This window comes from Pezoporus flaviventris, unplaced genomic scaffold (genome assembly GCF_033815535.1).
Source record: "Pezoporus flaviventris isolate CSIRO_AGI_PZ_B2104156 unplaced genomic scaffold, CSIRO_AGI_Pfla_v1 ptg000005l, whole genome shotgun sequence".
NCBI lineage: Eukaryota > Metazoa > Chordata > Aves > Psittaciformes > Psittacidae > Pezoporus > Pezoporus flaviventris.
The window spans coordinates 11,785,481-11,806,944 of NW_026892553.1; the positions used below are offsets into that span (position 1 = coordinate 11,785,481).

The following is a 21,464-nucleotide window of genomic DNA, read 5'->3' on the forward strand; positions in this document are numbered from 1 at the left end:
TTACTGCTGTTTTGAAATATTCCTTTAAACAGTTTTTTCTCCTCCATGGCGATTAACCGTTTTCTTCCCACCAAGCAAATACGTCATTTCCAACCCAAACCATTCTACGATTGTATGATGGTGTAATACTGTGTGAGTCTGAATACACGCAGGAGCAGCGAGCACTGCGGCTCTCCTCCATGCTGCTACGGCCCAGGCCCGAGGCTCGCCGGCCCCTAGCACCGTGCCAGTGGCAGCTGTGTGCCCGGCTGCAAGCCGCCCCTAAGGCCGGGGCGCTCCCGGGCGGCAGCGCTGGGCCAAACGAAGCGATGCCAGCACCGCCCGCCTTTCCCTTCCGCCTCCAGACAGACAGCGCGCCCTGGGCGGGGCCTCCCCGCACAGCACCCGAGCTGCGGGTACCGCCCCCCGCTCTGGCCGCGCCCGCCGGGCCGGGCCGGGCCGGGAGCCGCCGCCGCCGCGCCGAGCGGAGCGGCTCCGGTGCGGTCTGGGGGTGCGCGGCGCGGCCCGCGGGCCATGGCCACCTGGCGGCGGGACGCGCGGGTGACGGCCGTGCAGCGCCTGGGCTGCGCCGCGCTGGCGGGAGCGCTGAGCCTCAGCCTGACGGCGCCGCTGGAGCTGCTGACGGTGCTGGCGCAGGTGGGCACCTGGCACTGCCGGCGGGGACTGCGCAGCGCCGGGCCGAGCCTGTGCCGGGCCGAGGGCGTGCGGGCGCTCTGGAAGGGGAACCTCACCGCCTGCCTGCGCCTCTTCCCCTACAGCGCGCTGCAGCTCGCCGCTTCCCGCCGGTAAGCGAGGGGTCTCGGGCCCGGCCCCGCCTGCGCTCTCTCGCCTTTCGTGTCTGTTGCAGAAGAGGGGTTGGAAAACGGAGAGCTTCGTCCGTAGGGGCTCTTACATGTCTTAAGGTTGGCTGACTGGCTGTGTGTGCTCTCACCCTAGGACAGGTACTCTGGATAATGACGTGTTTAGTTTATTCAGCACGCAGCAACTCTTAGGGCCTGGTCAGCAACTGCTTATAAAGTCATAGGTGTTCTTCAGAAGGTGAAAGGTGGTTAGATAGTCTGTTGTCAGATTCCTTCAGAAATGAAGTTACAGTGCTACCTACAACTGACTGTGGTGGCTGCTCTTTGCAACACTTTAATATGCTCTCAAGTATTTATATTGTCTGTATCAAAGAAAATAACGAAACCATTATTTAAATCTTCTTCCCAGTTATGCAGGGGCTGTTATGCAAATTTGACTTGGTTTGAAGTTCATACGTGGCATTATTTTCTTTTAAGACCTTGTTTTCAATAATACACAGGCAAATTAGGGTAAACACTGGGAGGAATGCGGCAGGATCAACATAGAGCAGTGCTGGCTGAGCTCTGCCAGCCCGTGCTGTTTCCTAGGATTCCCTGTTGCTGCCAGTATCTTTTGGTCTGTGAAAGGAGTGCCCGGCTGTTGGCACGCACCAGCGTGTTTTGCCACTTCTTGTTTTGTTTCGGTTTGAATTCAGGCCAGCCGTGTGTACGGAATGCACTTGACATTTCTGCCCAGCTGGGCGATGCTGGGCCGTGCTGGGTGGGAAGAAGCATGGTCTCAGCCTGTGCTGGCCAATCCGGCGCGCTGCGGCTGCCACCCAGGCTGACGCTGTGGGTTTGTCATTCATCTGCCTGAGCAGGAGTTGTCCTCCCCGCTCTGCCAGTGCCTCTCGGGAAGTGACAGATGGATGAAGCAACCCTGGAACTGGGCAGCTTTGTTGTGTCCTGCCTGTAATGGGTGCAGTAGTCACACGAGGGAGGGGGCATCGTGGCAGTGGGGGGCAGAAACAGTGATTTAAAGTTCCCATAAGAGCCAGGGTGATGTACGTTTATAAACCAGTTGATCTTGAGCGAAATAGCTTACTTTATTCAGCTTGAAACAGTTTCACAAGGCTATAGTTTATCTCTGGTTTGCACTGAGTGTTCTTTTGAAAAACAAATGGAAGTAGGTTACCAGAAAATTAAATAAAAGCCACCTAGGCATATTGTTCGTATATTATTTGTGGATTTTTGAGGGGCTGTATTTTCTAGTGGGAAAGCGGTGTATGTAAAGGCAGAAAACACAGAGAAATGTTACATGGCAACTTCAATAAAGAGTAGTGGCACTTGCAGAAGGACCTGGGCTGAGCACAATGGCAGGCCCAGGCACAGCAGTGGGGTTTAGCTGGCTGCACTCCCTCTATGGTTACTGTGCACATACTCCCTCTTCCCATGGCAGTCTTCAGTGTTACCTGGGTAGTGCCCAGAGACACCCCAGCACCCTCCCCATGCATCTGTGCACACACAGGAAAATCAGGCTGTGTTGCGTTAGGGACTGTACAAGACACAAAGAGAAAAGGTTTATGCCCTATCGCTTCTGCTCGGCTGGTCTTTCTGTGCTGGGCTGTCTCCAGGGCACGAGACAAGTAGATGCAGGGACCTGTCATGCGGTAGAAAGAAAATGTGCGATCATGTGAGAAAACATCAACTGAACAAGCAGTGACTTGTAAATGTTTGCAGATTACTTTGGATGTGGTAACGTTGTGTAGTTTAAACGTAAATCTGCTGTTCAAGCAATTCATGCTTCTAAAATAGAATAATAAGTTTCTTTACCTCCAGCTAAGATTGTCCTCTCAAATCTTTTTACTTGCTTCTTGCCGCCCCCCGTGACACTTCTCCCTGATGTAGGAGTGCACTGTGTACACAGGAAAGTCCTGGGTGTCACAAACGTGTGAGTTGTAGGTTAGTCTTTAAAACTCTGTGCTCTGTGAAGTCCTGGGTGTCGCAAACGTGTGAGTTGTATGTTAGTCTTTAAAACTCTGTGCTTCAATTTAAAAATTTCAGATTTAGATTTAACCTCCTGAGCATAATAGTGCCATGACAGATGTCTTCTCTAGTGATGTATCCCTGTGGACCTTTCTGTCCCAAAGTAAGCAACAGAGAAAGGTTCAATTGCTCTCAGAAGGCCTGTGATGATGTTATCTGTGTATTTCTTCATACATGATAGCTTTGCCTGGGTGTGTGTACCGATGTCTCTGATGATCAAACGATTTCTTGCAGACATGCTTTAAGTCATGGTAATTTTCATCCTGTGGATGGAAATATAAATGAGGATTCTGAGGTCAAAAATTACTGTAAAAGTCTCTTGCGAAGCAAACAAGTTCTATCTTTGAAGGTCTTTCTCATTGTTGAATTGGTGCTCTGGGCCTCCAGCATGGCTCCACAGCTCAAACTGTGGGAGCTTCATCTGTGCTGAGAAGTGTGGTGTAGGTAGAGCTATGCAAGCTGCTTCTGAAAAAGCTCTTTCAGGTACTGAAAGTATTTTAGCTCAGTAAAACCAAAGCAGATTGCTTTTGCTGAGTTATATATTCCAGTCCCTGACTTTGTTATTAACTGTACCTTTTTCATTTCTGCACTTCAGTGCAGCATGGACTTACCCAAGTTCTCTCTGGGCTCTGAGACACATTTTTTAGACTGCTTATGCTTGTCCACTCACATATTCTGTTTCACAGAGGTTCTGATGTTTGTGTGGGGTTATATATAGCAAGGTCTTGGATGAAACACATGTTAAAGTTTCAACTCCTGCTGCTGAAGGGGCTTGTGGGCAGAAGAACAATTACATCAAGAATAATCTACCTTAATTTTTCACGTGTTGTGTTCATACTGTCACTAACAGTACCTCTTCTTTGTGTTCACTCGAGACTTGTTATACTTTTTACTGATGAGTTGGGTCATATTTCCCACTGGAGAGCCATCATGGCAGGAAGCCTGGCTGGCATGGTTGCAACCATCGTGACTTACCCCACGGATGTGATTAAAACACGGCTCATTGTGCAGAACCGACTGGAGCCATCTTATGAAGGAATTGTTCATGCTTTTTACAAAATTTATCATCAAGAGGGACTCCTTGCACTCTACCGTGGCGTTTCACCAGCTATATTAGGTAAAATAATACTGGGGAAGGATCACCTCATTGCACAGTGTTTAGTGCAGTGTGTACTGTGTTCATTTGCTCACTTGATTTCAAAAGCAAATAGTAATGTTTTTCTGTAGCCTTCAGAAGAAAGGTTTGCAAGCACAACAACAGTGATTGCTGCAGCTTTATTACTTCTAATTATGACCAAGTGCATAGCATTTTATTTATGGTTAAGTATTCAACAAAATATTCTTTTCCTTCTTCTCTAGATGATCTAGTTGTGCTCTGATGCAAGGTTTGCACCATTCAACTCTTAAATAAATAAACACACACAATGTTCCTAATTCTTGTCTGTGTGTGACAGTGTTCCCTGGTTGTTCAGTGAAACCAGTATGAGCAGTGATGTATAACTGATGTGAAAAGTGATGATTAGTGATATCCCCTCTTTATATTACTTTTCACTCTTCATAGCTTTTAAAAATGCCATTTAATTTTGAGTCCGCATTTCCACAATATGATATTATAAAATAATAATAACATCAACAACAATAATGTATCATTCCACTACAAAATTGATGAGACCATGAAACAAGCAGAAGAGGAGAGAAGTATCCCTGATCAGCTTTGACTGAAGAGGCCACTTTGTGTACCTGTACAGCTGCCAGGGTTGGGATGGACTGGAGTAAGAGCTTGTCCCAAAAGAGAAACCTGGTGAAAGAGCTGACCTGTCATGAGACTAAAGCAGTTAATAATTCTGGCAACATTTGCATTTTACTATGTAAATGTATGCCCCTGTCAGCACATCTGTGTGCTACATGGGTGTTTGGTGGTAAAGCAGTGACTAAAAAGTAAAGTTCTTCAAAAATACTCATCGTGTTTGAGCAATGTGGGGTGCAAACTGTCAGCAAATTTATCCTGTCTTTCTAGATTATGTGATGAGCAGCTCTGTTTTTTTAGTGTACAGTGTGTTGCTATAAACCTGTCTGGTTTGCTTTCTAGGTGCTGTCCCATTTTCTGCTGGCTCATTCTTTGTTTACATCAATCTGGACAAAATCTGGCAAGAACCCATCGTTCATTTCACTCCTCTTCAGAACTTCATCAATGGCTGTGTAGCAGCTGCTGTGGCACAGACACTTTCCTTCCCCTTTGAGACTGTCAAGAGGAAGATGCAGGTATAGAGCATTCGTGTTACTAGTACTTTGTTACAGGTGTTTGTTCCAGACGCTTTGGACAAGACTAGCCAGATGACCATGAGTGCCACTGTATTTCTCAGTGGGCTACAGAGACTTTGGTTTAGGTTGATTGTATTTTACTTTGGTTTTGGTTTGGTTTGGTTTAGTTTAGGTCTGAAAATCATTGTTACACTTTTAAGGTGGGCTCAAGTACTGTCATTGGATATATGTATACTCTCAGGCTCTGTGTCTTCAGCTTTATTTAATTTCTTTTTCATAGCAATTCCATTAAATTCTCACAGTTCATAATTGGCAAACCTTTAATCAAATACAGGAATTCAGTCCCGGTAGTGGTAGGCAGGATGAATAAGATCCATATCATTTCCAAAGCCTTTGTGTTGCCATTTATGCCTGACTTATGTACTGGCAGTCGCAAGAACAAGCACAGCATGTATTAAGTCTGAAGGATCAGAACTATCCTTTTCTTATTTCTAACTCCTCTTGTTAACAAGTGACTTCCCAGTTGCTGGTGCTGCTGCTTTCCTGGAGCATCAGCAACATGAGAGTTACCATATCATTTTGTATTATCAGCGAATAGCTGTTATCATCTGGTGGCTCTCTGGTTGGGGCATACGAGTTTGCTCTTTCAGCCTAGTTCATGGGACTGCAGATTTGTGGGAAGCTTTTGTGATCTTATTAAAAACAAACAAACCCCAATAAACAGACAACAAAAAACCCAAGCAAAAAACAAAACAACCAAAAAAAAAACCCCAGTCATTTGGTGTGGCAGCATTATATAGGTCCCTGTCCCCTTTGTCAAGTAGGGCCTGGTTTGTAAATCACAAGCTAGCAAAAGGTCAGTGAAACTGAATTCCACTCTTCTGCTTCCCAGGTTGCCTTTTTCAGACAGGGTTCAGATCTAGTGACACAGGAGGCTTCATTGCACTCTCTCAATCTTGTAACAGAGGACCTCAGCTGGAGAAGTAATGTCTTTTATCAGACCAGCTCACGTGAAACCTTAATCTGAGCCCTTTCATCAGGTATCTCATAAAATGTCTCAGGTGAAAAAGAGATTGTCAGCATGAAAATTTGATCATTTTTTCCAGCTGTATCAGTGGGTCTAAGAAAACCAATTGCCCCTTACAAGTCCTCTTTTTCTTTATATCCTTAAGCTCACACCAATACTGTTGCCCTAAAAAAATAAAGGAAGACAGGGATTTGTTGTTCTGTTTCCCCTTTAATATTTTCTGTCAGTGTATCAGTTAGTGGAACATTCAGGTTTTGTAATCCATTCAGAAGTAACTTTCATTTGTAACTGGTGTAATGTCAAGTTCTGTGTCATGCTTTGTCTCGCCAGGCAAGTAGAGAAGTGGAACAGGGGCCCATCTTTCATTTTCCTGCCACTAGGCTGTACTCTTTCACCAAAGAGATGCTTAAAGCATTGGCACTTCTGGAAATAAGAAGCAAACTGGATTTATTGTCTAAATATGTAGGAAGTGGATATACTAAAAATACTTGGGGTGGAAAAAGGCCCAGCAACAGAGAGGATTTTTTTCTCATAGGTGCATTGAAACAACTGAACAGTAATTTTGCAAGCTCAGGGAAACACCTGTTCAGTGATTTATTCTGAAGGCATGGGAGAAGGCAAAGGTGTTTCAGAAGAACTAGCTGCCTAGTGTGAAAGCCCATAATCTGTTTGGGTCCTGAACATAAGTCACAGGAGCTTTTCCAAAAAAGAGACCTGTTGATCACACCCAAGCTGATAATTAAGAGCTCACTGGAACTCATGTAAGATCATCCAAGAAGTTTGTTTTTCATAATTAGCACCAGGGTAGGGCCCAGCTTTGTAGGGATCAGTTCTGCTTTGTGCTTACTTGCTGGCCTGTTCAGTTTGCAGGGTGGTGGTCAGAAGAGATAGCACCACCAGGAAAGGTATCATGCAAAGGGACCTAAGAAAGGGGGAGAATAAAGAAGGGGAAAAAATAGCTTCAGGACATTTTAGTGTTCTGTAGGAAAAAGGGAAGCAGATATTTTCGATCACAGTTTTTCTCAGACGTCATATTCTGATCAGTCTCCATTCAGTAATTCAACTTTCTAGCTGATAGAAAGAGGAGAGCACCAAAGCCTCAGCTGCCCCAGGGCTGCTCTGAGTGCTCTGCAGTGTGTGTAGGGAAATAACTGGCTTTGTTTTGAAGCAGTGAACAATGGTTTCATGTATGAGGAGGAACCCAGCACATTGCAGAGGTCAGTATCGGATTCCTTTTCCTTCCCTTCTGTCACACTGATCTGACAGATGAAGGTGGTAGTATATTGCCGGAGAGGACTTTTCCAGTGAACCCATTGGTGATGGGGAACCAGGGAGTTGTAAAGTGGTCTTAGGAGCTTCAAAAACTGAGAAACTAGGACGTAAGCTGTCTTCTGATTCTGCGATGAAGTACAAGCCTGAGACCAGAACATCCAGTTCAGACCTGACATGCTAGGCAGTCTTGGAAGAATTAGCTCCATATATCTTCTCATCTAGCCAATGCTTAAATTGTTCTCACAGGGAGGAAGGATAAGGTTAATTTCAGTTGTAATAATGTTGATTCATCATTTCTCATTTTACATCTCTGAATTCTACGCTTCTGACATGGGCAGCTTCTGTCACTGACATCTGTGGGGGTAGGAATTGTCAGTGAATGATGCTTCCTCTGTGTTTCAGTGAAGATTTTGATGCCAGATTTGCTCTGTAACCATGGCTTCTTCCCCCTCTGCTATTAGAATTATCTTTATCATGTTTATCTTGTTGTTTTTTTAACAAAGATGCTGTGTTTGCTGAATATACTTGATTTTTTGTAATGTTTTTCTTACAAGAAATGTTAATTAATATGAGTGAATCTTAACTGAATATGTGAGTCCTCTATGTTCTGCTTATCCTAATTTTATTCCTTTATCTTCCTTTTCTCACTTTGCTCCTGATGGGTATGTTAGAGAATTAAGAGGTACTGTATGCATGTTTCAGCATGGAAATACGGCTTTTGTTGTGCATCTGTAGAAGGGGGTTAGTGAAGGAGAGGGTTATTTAGAGAGATATCTATATCAAATGCTTTCCTGACTCACTCTTGTGCTACATCAATTTCTGAACAAAGACTTACTGATCCTTATTCATATCTTGACTGTTATTCTTGGCTTTCCTTCCTTACCTCATAATCCTTGTAATATCATATTCTTTGTTAGAGCCAGTATTGAAGCAACAGTACTGTACTTTTACCTTGCAGACTTGCATACAAGAACACTTCATTCTTTTACTTTAAACATGGAAATACCTGCAATGAATGAGCCTGGTTCTAAGGGAAGCACAGGTAATATGTTTCCACTTCCCACATCTTTTTTGCCTATGATGTCCTTCATATATGCATATTGGACTGAGCTCTGGCGTTTCAGTAAGGGAAGATTAATTTAGAGCTGTTATATGCCATATGGAAGATTATTATTAGAATGACACTGATCCCAGGCTATGTGTAGAATTGAAAACCTACAAACATGGAAACGGTCGGAGCAAACGTAATACCCAAGTTTGACGCTTCCCTCTGTGCACATGACCCTCAGAGGCAGGCTCAGAGGCTCCTGGCTGGCACTTCTCAGCCTTCCTTCCAAATTAACCTGTGACTTCAGCAGTTTTGTTAGGAAAAATGCACAAAGATGACCCTAAAGTTTCACAGCTCCTCCATCGATGTACAGTTACTCCTCCTGCTTACATCAACAAACTTTGCATGGTTTGCACAAGTTTGTAAATTATACCATATTTTGATGGTATAATTTAATTTCTGTAACTAAAACTAGTCTGAAACTCTCATTCATCAATAAATGCTACTAAGGTATAACTTTACCATCAACTCCTTGTAATACAGGATAAGCATACTTTTAGTATACTGCAGGATTCAGCACAGTTTTGGTGTTGACTGCACAGCATCCTCGAGTTGTGAGGATATCTCTCTGGGGAAAGCATTGCTTAGTAGTGATCCTTTTGTTTTAAAATCCAGGCTTTGAATTCACTGCACTGCCATAAGCAAACAGACTCGCTGTTCTTGGGTAGTGTAGACTGTTGCCACGCATTAGCCGCGAAGTGGCCTCTTTTCAGTGACAAAAGTGAATGGATTAGGCCTCAGCTGCCTATAACTCTGCAGTGTATTTTGGGGGTCTTGTTGGAGGGGTTTCTTTTGGTTCTTTGGAACACAAGATGCTCTGCAAGTGTAAAATCTGTTGTAAATAGTGTAAATGCTATGATTTCTTAGTGACCTGGAGAAAACTAAGCAGTCATTCCCTTTGTGAGGTAGCCTGTTTAAAGTAAATGCAATTTTATGCCCTATTGGCACATTTCTAGTCTGAAGTCAGTTAAAGGAGATACAGAAGTCTCTTTTTAAAAGTAGTACTGTTATACAAGTATTTATTTAGAAGTCATCCGCTATGCTCCTCACATGTGAAAGTCAGTCTAACAAGAGCCCTGTGGCTGGGTTATAAACAAAGCTTTGGAAAGGAAAATGCTAGATGTTCTTTAGAACAACTCCCTGCTGAAAGGAGGAGACAGTGCTTCTGTGTTATTTAAACAGGAGTCATTTGCAAAGAGCATTCTGTCATTGGAGATGGCCAGTAGGGCTGGCATGGCAGTCTCTGAGAACTCTCAAGCTGTGGTGTTGCTGCTGTTTGTCAGATCTGTGTTCTTGTCAGCTGGGAATATGAAAGTTATTGGAGTCATGACCCGGTTTAAAAATAAGAAATGCTTTTTGGGTCATGTGGTCCACACGACATCTCAAAAGCAGACGTGCTCTGAGACTTTGTGCACGGAGACCCTTGAACAGTGAGCAGCATGGGAGCCTGAGCCTTGAAAATTGTCAGACACTGAGCTGTTTGACCACAGACTGGCAAATTCCATAGTGTGGAAGCAAATAAGGAGCTTCTACTTCTAGCCTGGTTTCTTGTGGAAGTAAGGTTTATGTTGTTGCTATCTATTCTGTCCTTGCCTTTTTAGCATTCTTAGTTCTCCCTGTGATCTCACGCTCCCCTTCTTCTTGCCGTTGCTATTCAGGCATCAGACAGGACCCCATGCCCTGGTGGTACTTATTAGCGACTAGGTAATAGGTGTCATATTCTGGGTTTGGTAAAATCCCTTCCTTCCTTCTTTTTTCCCTATGCCTAAATGCTCTGAGCTACCAGCAATTTCTATTGTTTTGTTGTTGCTATAAAGATATTTTATACCACTTTCTCAGGCTGTTGCAGAAGAGTGCCCTGCTGCTTTGAGAAGTATTTGGTCCAGTAAATGGTTGAGACAATGCCTGAAAAAAGGTGTTGAGCGTAACATGAGCTTCGCCTTCTGTAACAGCTTTGATCAGCAATCTGGATGATTTTTTGTCTAAACATTGAAGTGGCCACCATGCTCCTAGTCCTAAAACTTGGCAGTACCAGCTGCCATCGGCCTCTTGCAGCCTCCACAGCCCTTGAGCAGTGTAGTGTGAGCGAGAGCTCTTTCATCTGCTTTAGGGCAAATCAGGTTAACTCAGCTCACCTCTTTACACTCTAAACTGGCCCAGCTAATGGCCTGACACAGGTTAGGGTGTGCTGCTGTGCACACAACTGCTGCAGCTGTAATTTTCATCAGGGAGACTGTAATGTCTCAGAGTGACAGCTATCCCTGTTATCTCTAACATGAGTGCTTTTGATCAGTTGTACAGGAGAGCCTTATATCCATTTGTCTGTGCTTAGAATGATGTGCCTGTGACATGTAAGGTGATGAATTATGCAAAATATTCCATAAACAGGAGCTAAAACTTCATGGTCACTCTTCCTTTATGTATTTTTTTGATTTGATGTAATTCCTTACTTCATCTGCATAAGGCCAATGGAAAGATGATCTCTGTCAAGTCACAGTCCTATAAAACGTTAATTTTCTCCTCAGTTCCTATACAGACAGCAGGAGATCCTAGTGTTGCTATTCACTGTGTGAAATGCAGGACCAAGCTAGTCTGCTCAAGGGTTTGCGTTAAATAAACAAGTGCTAATGTGCATGAAAATGGTGCAGCCGTTTGTAGGGATTGAGCTGACCCATTGGGAGGGATTCAGAAACCATCCAGAGGTGCCCGTGTAAGGGGTTTGCTCTACCTTGAAGAAAAGGCCTCTCTGTGCCATAGCAAAGATTTTTTCATACCGCAGGTGTTAAAAGCAGGGAAAACTTAGCAGCAGAGGAGGGATTCTGCAACCTACCATGAAGCCTCAGGGTACAGCAGCCTGGCAATAACACATTTTGAGCCATGTCAACCTTCTGAGCAAGCAGTAAACAGTTTGGTTCTTTGGTGTCACTGATCTCAGAAAGACGAGATGCTTTGGCCCCAGTTCAGGCACAGAGGAAAGGACAACATGTTCCTAGAGTGCAGGAAGCTGGAGGTCAGCTGTGCTGCAGTGCTGCTCTGGAACTGGTTGCATCCTCACAGCCTGTCATCGTTACCTTCCTACATACCTCTGGGAGACCTTTGGGTGGACTTTAGCCAGGGGTGAAATCAGCTTTACCAAACCACTGACACAAAGATGACTACCAAGTAAGGCTGTCCTCCGGAGGAAGGAGTGATTAGCCCAAGTGAATACATGCTTTTCTCCCCAGTATTAGCACTTATTTACATTTTAATCCTTTCTTGTGAGTGAAATTAAATACTCCTTCAAGCATTCAGCCTTCACTTGAGCAAAATTTCTGTTGACTGTTAGTGGCATTAGCTTGAATGTAAACTCCAGTCCTTGTCCTTCAGTTTCCTTTGACCTACAGTTACGCTTGCGTGTTGAATGTGTCCTTATTAACCCAGACAGCAAAGACTTCTTATTTTAGCTTCCAGATTAAGAGTGTGAACTCTTGAACTGTGTTGTAAAGTGCCTTCCTGTACTCGTTGTTTTTAATTGGTCAGAAGTCTAGGACACCTGAATCTGTTGAAAATACATAAATAACAGGCAATTTTACTGTACCTTCCATCAGGGTAGCGTACCACCCATGGAAGCCATTCACTGTTAGTCGATTTTCATACTTTGTGCCAACAGTAGAGCATGCTCAAAAAATTAATAAATAGGAAGGCTTTTTACAACAAACTTTAGGATCAGGGAATTTGGGGAAAGTACATGAATTATATAAAGGGCTGAGAAAGTTTGGGCTCTGACGGAGTCCTGTTGTTCTCAGGCTCTCCTGTTTCAGCATGTTTTCCCAAGGGAAACAGCTCAGGTGTTTTTTAGACACGAACATGAGGAAATAAAACCGGGTTCATAGGGAACTGAACAGGTATTGCTCACCTCAAAATGATTTGGACCCATTTGATTGAGGAGCATGTCCTGCTTCAGACTGAGGCTTCGAGCTTTGCTAGTGTCAGAGATGCGGAAACCCAGCTCGACTGGACGAACGCAGAAGACTTCCAGAGAACACGTTCCACACCTGCTTTTTGCAAATCAGCTCAGATGGTCAAACCATCTCGAGACAATCCACAGCTCTTACCCGATGGGAAAGTTCACAGCTCCTTCCCAGAGGGTGATCGAGTGAATGCCTCGGCTGGGACATGGTTATGGGTATTCAGTGCCTTCTGCTAGTGCAAGGCATACCTCCCGTATGAAGATAGGCTGAGAAAGTTGGGGCTGTTTAGCCTGGAGAAGAGAAGGCTGCATGGAGACCTCATAGCAGCCTTCCAGTATCTGAAGGGGGCCTTCTAAGGGTGCTGGTGAGGGACTCTTCATTAGGGACTGTAGTGACAGGACTACGGGTAACGGGTTAAAACTTAAACGGGAAGTTTCGATTGAACATAAGGAGGAAGCTCTTTCCTGTCAGGGTGGTGAGGCAGTGGAATGGGTTGCCCAGGGAAGCTGTGAATGCTCCATCCCTGGTGGTGTCCAAGGCCAGGTTGGACAGAGCCTTGGGTGGTATGGTTTAGTGTGAGGTGTCCCTGCCCATGGTAGCGGGGTTGGAACTGGATGATCTCAAGGTCCTTTCCAACCCTAACTAGTCTAGGATTCTGTGATTCAAAGTCTGTAGGAATTGGATCATGAAACCAGACTGTGTTAGTTTATCCTGTAGGCAAGGTGGCATGTTGTGTGTGGCTCCATGTAGGTGGCCCACCTGAGTAGCTTGCATTGAGATGGCGTAGGTTCCCCAGAGCAGGGAAGGCTGTGCTTTGTATGAACCTGCACCAAAGCTACCAGGGAGATTGGCACTGAAATCCAGGAATTCCTTAGTGGCATCCTCACTGATGAACTTATTTTTCAAAAAAGAGTTTAAAGTCCCTTTAATCCTTTATTTCCATGTTGAAGTATCAGAGTAGTTGCCACTGTTTCCTAGGGTTGGTGCTAGTAAATTACTCCGCGCGTATTTTGTTTACGGTGCCAACTATCAAGGAAGTAATGCCTGTACTGTAGCTGTCCACTGGGGTAGAGACTAGAGGCAAAAGTTACCACTGTTATTTTAGTTACGGGTTTACTTTTAAGGCCTCGAATTAGCAAAGCGTTTAAGGAAAAAGTTTACTCATCCAAGCATTTTAGCATATACTCATGTTCCTAGCCAGTGACAACAGGTAATGTCCTTGGATTTTTGTTGCAAGTTACTTGGCTGAGGAATACTTGAGCTCTTCTAGCCCCCAGTAATTCATCCAAATAGGGAAAATGCAATTTTCAGTTGGACTAAACCCCAAGATATTCAATAGTTTTGAATTTAGAAGAAAAACGTGGATACTGTCAAGTTGAAACGTTTATTCTTGATTTTATTAAATATCAGTACAGATTGATATTTGATAAAAGGAGCACATTGCATTTTAATTGTGAACATTTCAGCTAAAATTTGTTTTGGATTAAAAATCCTGAATTTGGACTAGAAGATGGTGAAGGGAAATGTTCAACTTTATTCTCGGTTGTAAAAGTTCAAAGTCATTATTATTTGCTAAGTTGCTTCAAAACTTAAATCTGTCACAGCTCCTTCCTTCAGTCCTAAGAGGATGAGAGGGGCTTGGGGAGGTCATTAAAGTGGAAACCTTTATAAGGGTCTGTGAGATTGGTTCCCAAAATGTTGTTCTAGCGGTCACCTTGTGATGGAGACAATGGGGGAGATGGTGTCTACAGAGTCTTCAGATGACAATTAACTTCAGTTTTATCATGACACTTCACCCTTGTTTAAATAATTTGTTTATATAAAAAAGTGAGTGAAGGTAATTGTGGGGTTTGGGTTTTTTTATACCCATTTCTCTATTGGGTTTCTATTATAGAAATAGAACAATGCTAGCTGGGGGTGTATCACTGACTTGGTAGACTCGGTGGCCTCTGCATACTTTAAAATCGTGTTTGTGGGAGAGCATATGGAGCTGATTCTGCATTTGATGTGCTTTAATCATTTAGAGAAGCCATCTTCCATCAGCGGTAAAAAGATTAGCAACTTAGTCCCACTACCACTCTGAGTAACAGCTTGGCCCTCTTAGCAGCGCAGTGAGCTGTACTGTGTCTCCAGCCTTCTGCAGCATGAGACAGCCTTAACTAAGGGGAGGTGGGCAGGAAGTCTTTAGAAATGTTCTTAACAAACAGGTTTCCATGCAGCAGCCCATAGTGTCAAGGGGTGTCAAAAGAAAGGAATTCAAGCTGTTTTGATGGTGCGTGGCATGCAGTGTCTCTCAAGCCTGATATTTTTGGTACGAGATTAGCTGTTTCAATTGTGTTGTAGTAGGTTTCTGCAGGAAAGTTAGAGAAACCGGTTTGATCTGTTTTGTTATTCCATTTTCTGGCTCTGGTGCCACAGGGCGGTTAGGAGGATTGCAGTGTTGTAGACATGCTTAGATGATGCAGAACCACCCACAGCTATTTGTTTATTTTTCCATTAAAAACAGTGCTAGATGAAACACTTTCCTGTTGTTTCCATTAATACATTTTAACTTTCGCTGTGCTCCAAAATACTGAAGTTTTAACTAAACACTGATAGAGTTTTCAGTTTTCCTTTTGCAGTAGGTGATTCTGAGACTCTGCAGATAATTGTTACTGAGTGTGCATAGGGTCCTAGAAACACAGGTAAAGCAGAAAGACTGGCAAAGCAAACTGCACCCCTCAGACTGAAGCCTTGAAAATGGCTGTTATCTGTGGTGAATGTTACTCTAAATAATCCTTCAGTAAATCTCTTGAAGAGGTCAGTGTCTGTGGGCAAATTAGAAATCTGGGGTTTGCATTATCTGTTCCTTTTCAACTGTCTTCTGGATGTGTTTACTGCATGTAGAATCTTACTGAAACCTGCAGCGTGCTTGTGGCCTGTCTTGGTGTTATAGACAGGAGAACTGTCATCAAAACCCCCTGATATGTGTCTTTGCAAGTTACACAGTAATGAAGGAGATTAAGTCAAACATGCAGTTAATTCTGTCAATGCCCTGTCTAACCACAAAGGGACTTAAAAGGAGGGGAATTGCATGTTAACAGCATTCCTGCTTTCCTGAAGCATTTTAGAAACCTGTCCCTCTTCACTGCTTGGCTATCTATTACTTCCTTTTCCAAAAAAAGCCCGTGGAAACTGGCTAAGAGTCCAGAAAGCAGAACAGGGTTTTGAATCCAACTCTCCTATAACTGCTGTTCTAAGCATCGCTGGTGCTAATACCACTATTCTTAGTGGAACTGGTCCCTGAAGTCTCAGTTGCAGCACTCAGTATCTTCTGCAGTACGGTCATGAGAGTCTTTGTGCAGTGGTTTCTCAAGTACTGTGGGTTAAGGCTTGAAAAGTTATTTCTCTCCTTGTCACTGTTGGATTTAGCTATTGCTTTTTAAAACTATACATCCTTTAAGTAACAGAGCCAAGCAGATAGCTGAGCTTCCTTCTAGCAGTGAGCATTAAGTGAAGATGTACATGACCCTGGGCTACCGGACTACTTCTGTTACCTTGAACTACCTGCAAAGGCAGGGCTCCAAATACTGTAAAATCACAACAGTTAAATCCCATAACGTCAGCCTCTCTGCATCTTAAAACAGGAAGCCATGGGAGCTTGCACCACAGTTAGGAAACAGCTGTAGCCCCATGGAGTTAGCAAGGCCAACAAAGACATAAAGGGGATGAGCAAGTAGAGCAGTTGAAATACTTTCTCCCCCACAAATGTGATCCCTCTCTTACAAATCAGGTGCACTGTTGAGAAAGTTAAGAGAGAAGCAAAAGCTTCTGTTCTCTCCTGCTTAAAGTGTAAAACACTATGGATTAAATCCTCAGCCCTACTCTCTTCTGGGGTAAAAGAGCCAGGACATGTTAAAGAAGATCCAGAAGACAACAAATTAAGATGTAGTGGAAGCCTATTGCCTTCTTTCTCAGTGCAGACTGCTGCTTTCCCAAAATCACCTGCAAAAGTCCTGTCCATATAGGAAATTACATGGTTTTAGCTGTTACCCACCATCAGAAGTATTTCACATGCATTTCAATCATGCACAAAAAAAAGTGAGGGAAAAAATCATAATATATTACTTTATTTGTAGCTAAAGAAGACTGTGCAGTTAGCGTGAGGAGTGTTTAGGGCATGGCGTTTTTTGTTAGCTTCTCTAGTGTAGCAGAAAACTTGTCAGTAATGGAAGAGGATGCAATAGCATTAAAACTATTTGATTAGCAACTTCCCTTATTTACTTGGAGTATGAGTTTTGATCTGTTCCCATTTCCAGCACCTAAGTTGCCAAGTATTTTAAATGCTGTGGCTGAGGCATCTAGAAAATGTCATCACCACTTGTTAATTTATGAGAGGCTCTGAGAAGCTGCAGGGCAGTCTGGCCAAGGAGGGAAAAAATGCTCCACCACATGGTGTTCCAGATCAATGATGGTATAATGATATCTGTATTCACCGATCAGTGAACTGTACAGGTCCCATTTTATCAAACTTCTGCCCTGTGGTGATCAGCTTGTACATAGTGATCAATCTGTGTGCTGGGGTCCCCACACACTCCTAACTAAGAGGTGTCATTTGCCATGTGTTTGAGTGAAACCCTGATTTCCCAATGCAAAGTAAACCCACGACTGCATGTGCACAGACGGATGAGGGTGGGATTATTCAAGGTAAGGTTATCCTGTCTGTGCTAACACAGTAGGAGACTAATGAAGGAAGGATTTTACTGTTAAAAATGACACACTACACTTCTGTGTGCACAAATACTGCGTGTACTGCCGTTGGAAATGTAGTTGCAGTCCTTCAGGATGTTCCCAAGCTAACTAACTAGTATGGATCAACTGACCATGCAGCAAAGATAACAGCACAGGCATCAACTGCTCACCTACAGCCCTTAGTGTACTTTCTACTGTGCTGTTGCTGCTCAACCTGTACTGCAGTTACCCTTCTCACTGCAGTGTAGATGCAGCCTCAGCAGCCAGTGCCAAGTCCTCACACTCTTCTGTTTTGATCAGAATTACAGGAAGGCAGAGTGGCATCTGGGGCCAGCCCCAATCTTCCCCCTCATAGGTGCTCCCCTCCCAGTGATGTCAAATACCTCATTTCAGTGGTGACATGGCACAAAAGGAAGTGCTGTGTGAAATTACTGCTCTCTTTCTCTTTTGTACGTATCAGAGAATGAATTCCCTTCCTTGTTAGTTTGCATTTCAAGGCAAAATAGCTGACTCTTTTGGGTTGATGGAAGAATCCAGATCAGTCTGGTGAAACCTGGCATTAAGTATTCCTTATGTACCAGAATGGAGAAAATTATTTTAATTACTTTGGTTTTCCTTTGCTTGTTCTAAATCCCCCTGCATGTCTCTTGAACAGGCCCAGAGCCCTTGGCTTCCCCACTATGGAGCAGTTGATGTCTATTTTACTGGCATGGCTGACTGCTTCCGGCAAACTGTGAAGAACAAAGGTGTGCTTGGACTTTGGAGAGGGCTCACACCCAGTCTGCTCAAGGTGAGGTTTTGCTTTCATCCTGAAGAAATCAAGATACACATTTGGGCACTTGGGTTTTAAAGTTTATGGTATGCCTCTGTACTTGTTAGCAGTTTATAGATGAGAGGTATAACCTCAGGCAGTCTATAAACTAGCTTTGGAATTCAGACTGAGTCATATTTCCCCCAGTGTAAGCTTGGTTTCTAGATGTCACTACTTCCAAGTTCATTTGCATGTCCTCAGAGAAGTGAGTGCTGCTAACATACAAGGTAGGGTACAGATGGAGGATTCCAAATGAACCACTTACAACAGCTAAACAAGTTTTACTTCTCAGGTGAGCTCCAGTAATTTGACATGTTGGACTAAGCTGTAAATAAAATTGCCCTTGTGTAAGCCATTTCCCCAGAAGTCAAAAGTAGTACTTTGGATCAGCTGTTTCAGGACATTGATCGCTTGAGATTGACCTAGGAGATGACAGTCTTGTTCAAAAACATCCTGAATGACCAAGCAGCCTTTTTTCCAACTGGATTTGCCTATCCCACATTGCCCTCTTAGTCATCATTGCGCTTGTAGTAAGTGTGGGTAAAGCTCTTCCCGAATCTTCATTCGCGAAACCGAGCCATCGATGAGTCAACTGGTTACTACAGTCCTTGATGAGTTGAAACCATAAAATAAAACATGATAGCTTAAACAGAAGGTCATTTATTTTACATAAATACATTTTCTAGTGCTGTGCTGAGGATTGCCTACACGGGGCACTACAGGTCAGCTACTGAGTGTTAATTGAATGAGTGTGATTGATTGTAATGGCCTGCATGTGCCTGGCCCTACCTCAGCTGGTGTAAAGCCACATGGCAGCAGAGCTGCTCATCCTGCAAAGGGCAAAAGAAAATTGTACACTCTGCTTATGTAGAATAAATCCCACATTTCCTACTGGGATTTGCTGAGGTTGCTTAGGATTTGCTTAGGTATTTGACAAGTTGTGATAAGCTAGCACAGACCTTGTTCCTCCCAAATCTGTTATAATTAGTTATGTACCAATAATAAAACTACTTTTAGCATGCTGCAGGTGCCAGCCTAGTTTCACGTGAGAGTGACTATATAAATAAGTACAGCTCTGTTAGCAAATCAGATTTGAAGTCCTAGAAGTTTCCTGTTTTAAAACATCTCAGCTAAAAACGCTACTAGTGAGTCTCATCTTGCCTCTTTTTTAATCTTACGTTGCTTTTTTGTCATTATTTTATCAGATTGTCCCATACTTCGGTGTTATGTTTAGCACCTTTGAGTTCTGCAAGCGGGTCTGTCTGTACAGAAATGGTTATATTGAGTCTCCTTTAAATTACAAGCTAACCCCTGGCGTGGACCAGAGTTTACAGCCACAAGAACTGAGAGAGTTAAAGCGCCTCCGGAGGGAAAGTTTTGAGCCAAGGAAATCAGCTCTTGAAAACTGACATCAGAGTGTCTGTTGGAGATACACACACTGCCTTTTTTAAGGAACTTTGGAAGACAGGCGCGCTCAGCCACAGGTACCAGAGTTTCAGCGGACTGTGTGGTTTTAATACCACGAACGAGTAAATCTTGTCTCTCATTTGCTGAACAGACACAAGCGATATGAATAGCAAGCACAGACTGAAGAGGAGAGGTGCAACTAGTCTGAAAACACTGTGCTATTGGAACTTGAACTTACATTACTCGAGGTGCTTTACAATACAGAATAGCCATTTTGAGATAAAACCACTTGCAGAAAGGCAAGATAACTGAGGTGAGAGTAGAGACTGCATCTTAAAAGTAGTTAGAAAATTTAAATGGATATTTTTTAAGTAATCTGAAATACTGAGTCGGCCAAAAATTATGTACAACATGCAGGAATTTCTACTGAAATCTTTTTTTTTATAATACTGTGTAGATATGGCATTCTGTGGATGCAGAATTAGAGTCAGCTGTCACACTCCACAATCCCCTCTTCAGTTTCTGAGACTTAGTCAAAGATAATAATTTTGAATGAATTTTTGGCTGAAAATATGCTGCAGCAACTGGGCTTTTGCTAAGAGAGAACTGTAATGTGCAAACAAACTGTAATAATCCGGAATGACAATCTTGAAAACTTAAGTGCATACTAGAAAATCTCCCTCCCTTTCTCCTGTGTTTTTACTGTGCATATGTGATTGTTTCAGGCTTTGAAAAAGTTTTCCTGAAGCTCTCTATTTCCTGAAAATGTACATGTGTTGGGTGTTTCAGAGCCATGAGCCTTGTCACGTTGTTTTGGTATTCTTAAAGCTCTATTTTTATATTGAACTACTTTTGAGTTCCTGCGCACAGACCCAGGCCTGCTTTGCTGCTCAGAACTTGTCAGCAGGATAGCACTGTGAACACAAGTTGTGGTTTTTCCAGTTTAACTGCTGCGATCCAGGAGCCACAGATGGTTTCTGCAGGCAGCAACCTCTCTGCAAGACCACTGGGTTATTGCCAGCACTGATGCAATTGATGATAGGCCTCTGAGCAGTCTAGTGAGCTTTTGGACAGTAAAAGATCATCTTGGTATTATAGCTGAAGACCTCCAGTTCCTTTGTAGAAGTACAGCTATGGAACAGCCCCGTCCTAGCGCCTTCTGGTAGAAAACCTTAAACCCTGTGTCTACGTGGGAAGGCTGTGACATGCCCACTTGCCAGGCTGTGGCAAGGTGTGAATTACAGCTGTTGTGTTCCTGCCCTGGCTGCAGCAGCCTGGGCTCACACAGGATTTGCCTGCTGATTGGTGTGTGGTTTTGTACTCTTTATGTCCCTGCTGGGTGGAAATGAGTAAATCTCAGAAACTGCTTGGTTAGACCAGGTCACAGCAGGGTGAGGTAATGGAGATTGATGCAGGAACAGCCTGTGACCATGGCGTGAGATGTGCAGAAGGATTTATGATAACTAAGGCCTGGCTTGCACCTAGAACCTGACACTGATGTACCCTACAGCTAAGGTCTTGCAGTATCTCCCTTAAAGAGCCTGCTCAGTTCTGCTTCAGAATGCTTCATATTTGTTTTCTTCTCAGAGAAGAAATGCAAACATTGATAGCAAAAAATTAAGATGGTAGAGAGCAGATCTGGTGGCTCATGCATCACACTGTACATGCTTTTGGCTCTGTAGTCAACCTGCCTACTGACTGTGTTTATCTGGACCTCAGTTTCCCCAGCTGCACAGTGCAGGTGATAATGGTGAGACTTATTTGAGATGCGTGAATAAGGAGATGTGACTTGTGTTGGGGATGATCAGCTTTCTGTAGAGCCCCCTTGCCTTGTTCAGGCATACCTGTATGTTTTTTACTAACGTTGTATTTCTAAATAGATTTCAAAGATTGGGTGATGGGTGCGTGTGAATTTCTGATCAGCTCTTCAAACTTGCTAAGAGTCAAGTGAGTCCAGAAGGTACCTCTAATTTGTTTTGGATATGCTGATAAACACCTTTGTATTGTAATGTACTCCTAGGACCTATAAATCACTGACTAACATTTTCCCAACGAAGCCTCTGCTTTGCAT

The 21,464-nt window shown here is 43.5% G+C and overlaps 1 protein-coding gene across 1 annotated transcript; it reads left to right on the forward strand.

Annotated features, from left to right (window-relative positions):
* The first annotated feature begins 454 nt into the window (after positions 1–454).
* Positions 455–21,445, forward strand: SLC25A43 (solute carrier family 25 member 43). Its single transcript, XM_061446005.1, has 6 exons — positions 455–785; positions 3,701–3,942; positions 4,915–5,087; positions 17,831–17,965; positions 19,192–19,706; positions 21,274–21,445. Exons 1-5 carry the CDS (start codon positions 514–516, stop codon positions 19,393–19,395), a joined length of 1,026 nt encoding a protein of 341 aa, XP_061301989.1. The 5' UTR covers positions 455–513; the 3' UTR covers positions 19,396–19,706; positions 21,274–21,445.
* Positions 21,446–21,464: the final 19 nt, after the last annotated feature.

Bases quoted from the DNA above. Each gene is read 5' to 3' on its own strand.
- SLC25A43 (XM_061446005.1), top strand. From the start codon at position 514: ATGGCCACCTGGCGGCGGGACGCGCGGGTGACGGCCGTGCAGCGCCTG. The intron at 786-3,700 runs GTAAGCGAGGGG...TGTTCACTCGAG, and splicing joins CAGCTCGCCGCTTCCCGCCG to ACTTGTTATACTTTTTACTG. The intron at 3,943-4,914 runs GTAAAATAATAC...TTTGCTTTCTAG, and splicing joins CGTTTCACCAGCTATATTAG to GTGCTGTCCCATTTTCTGCT.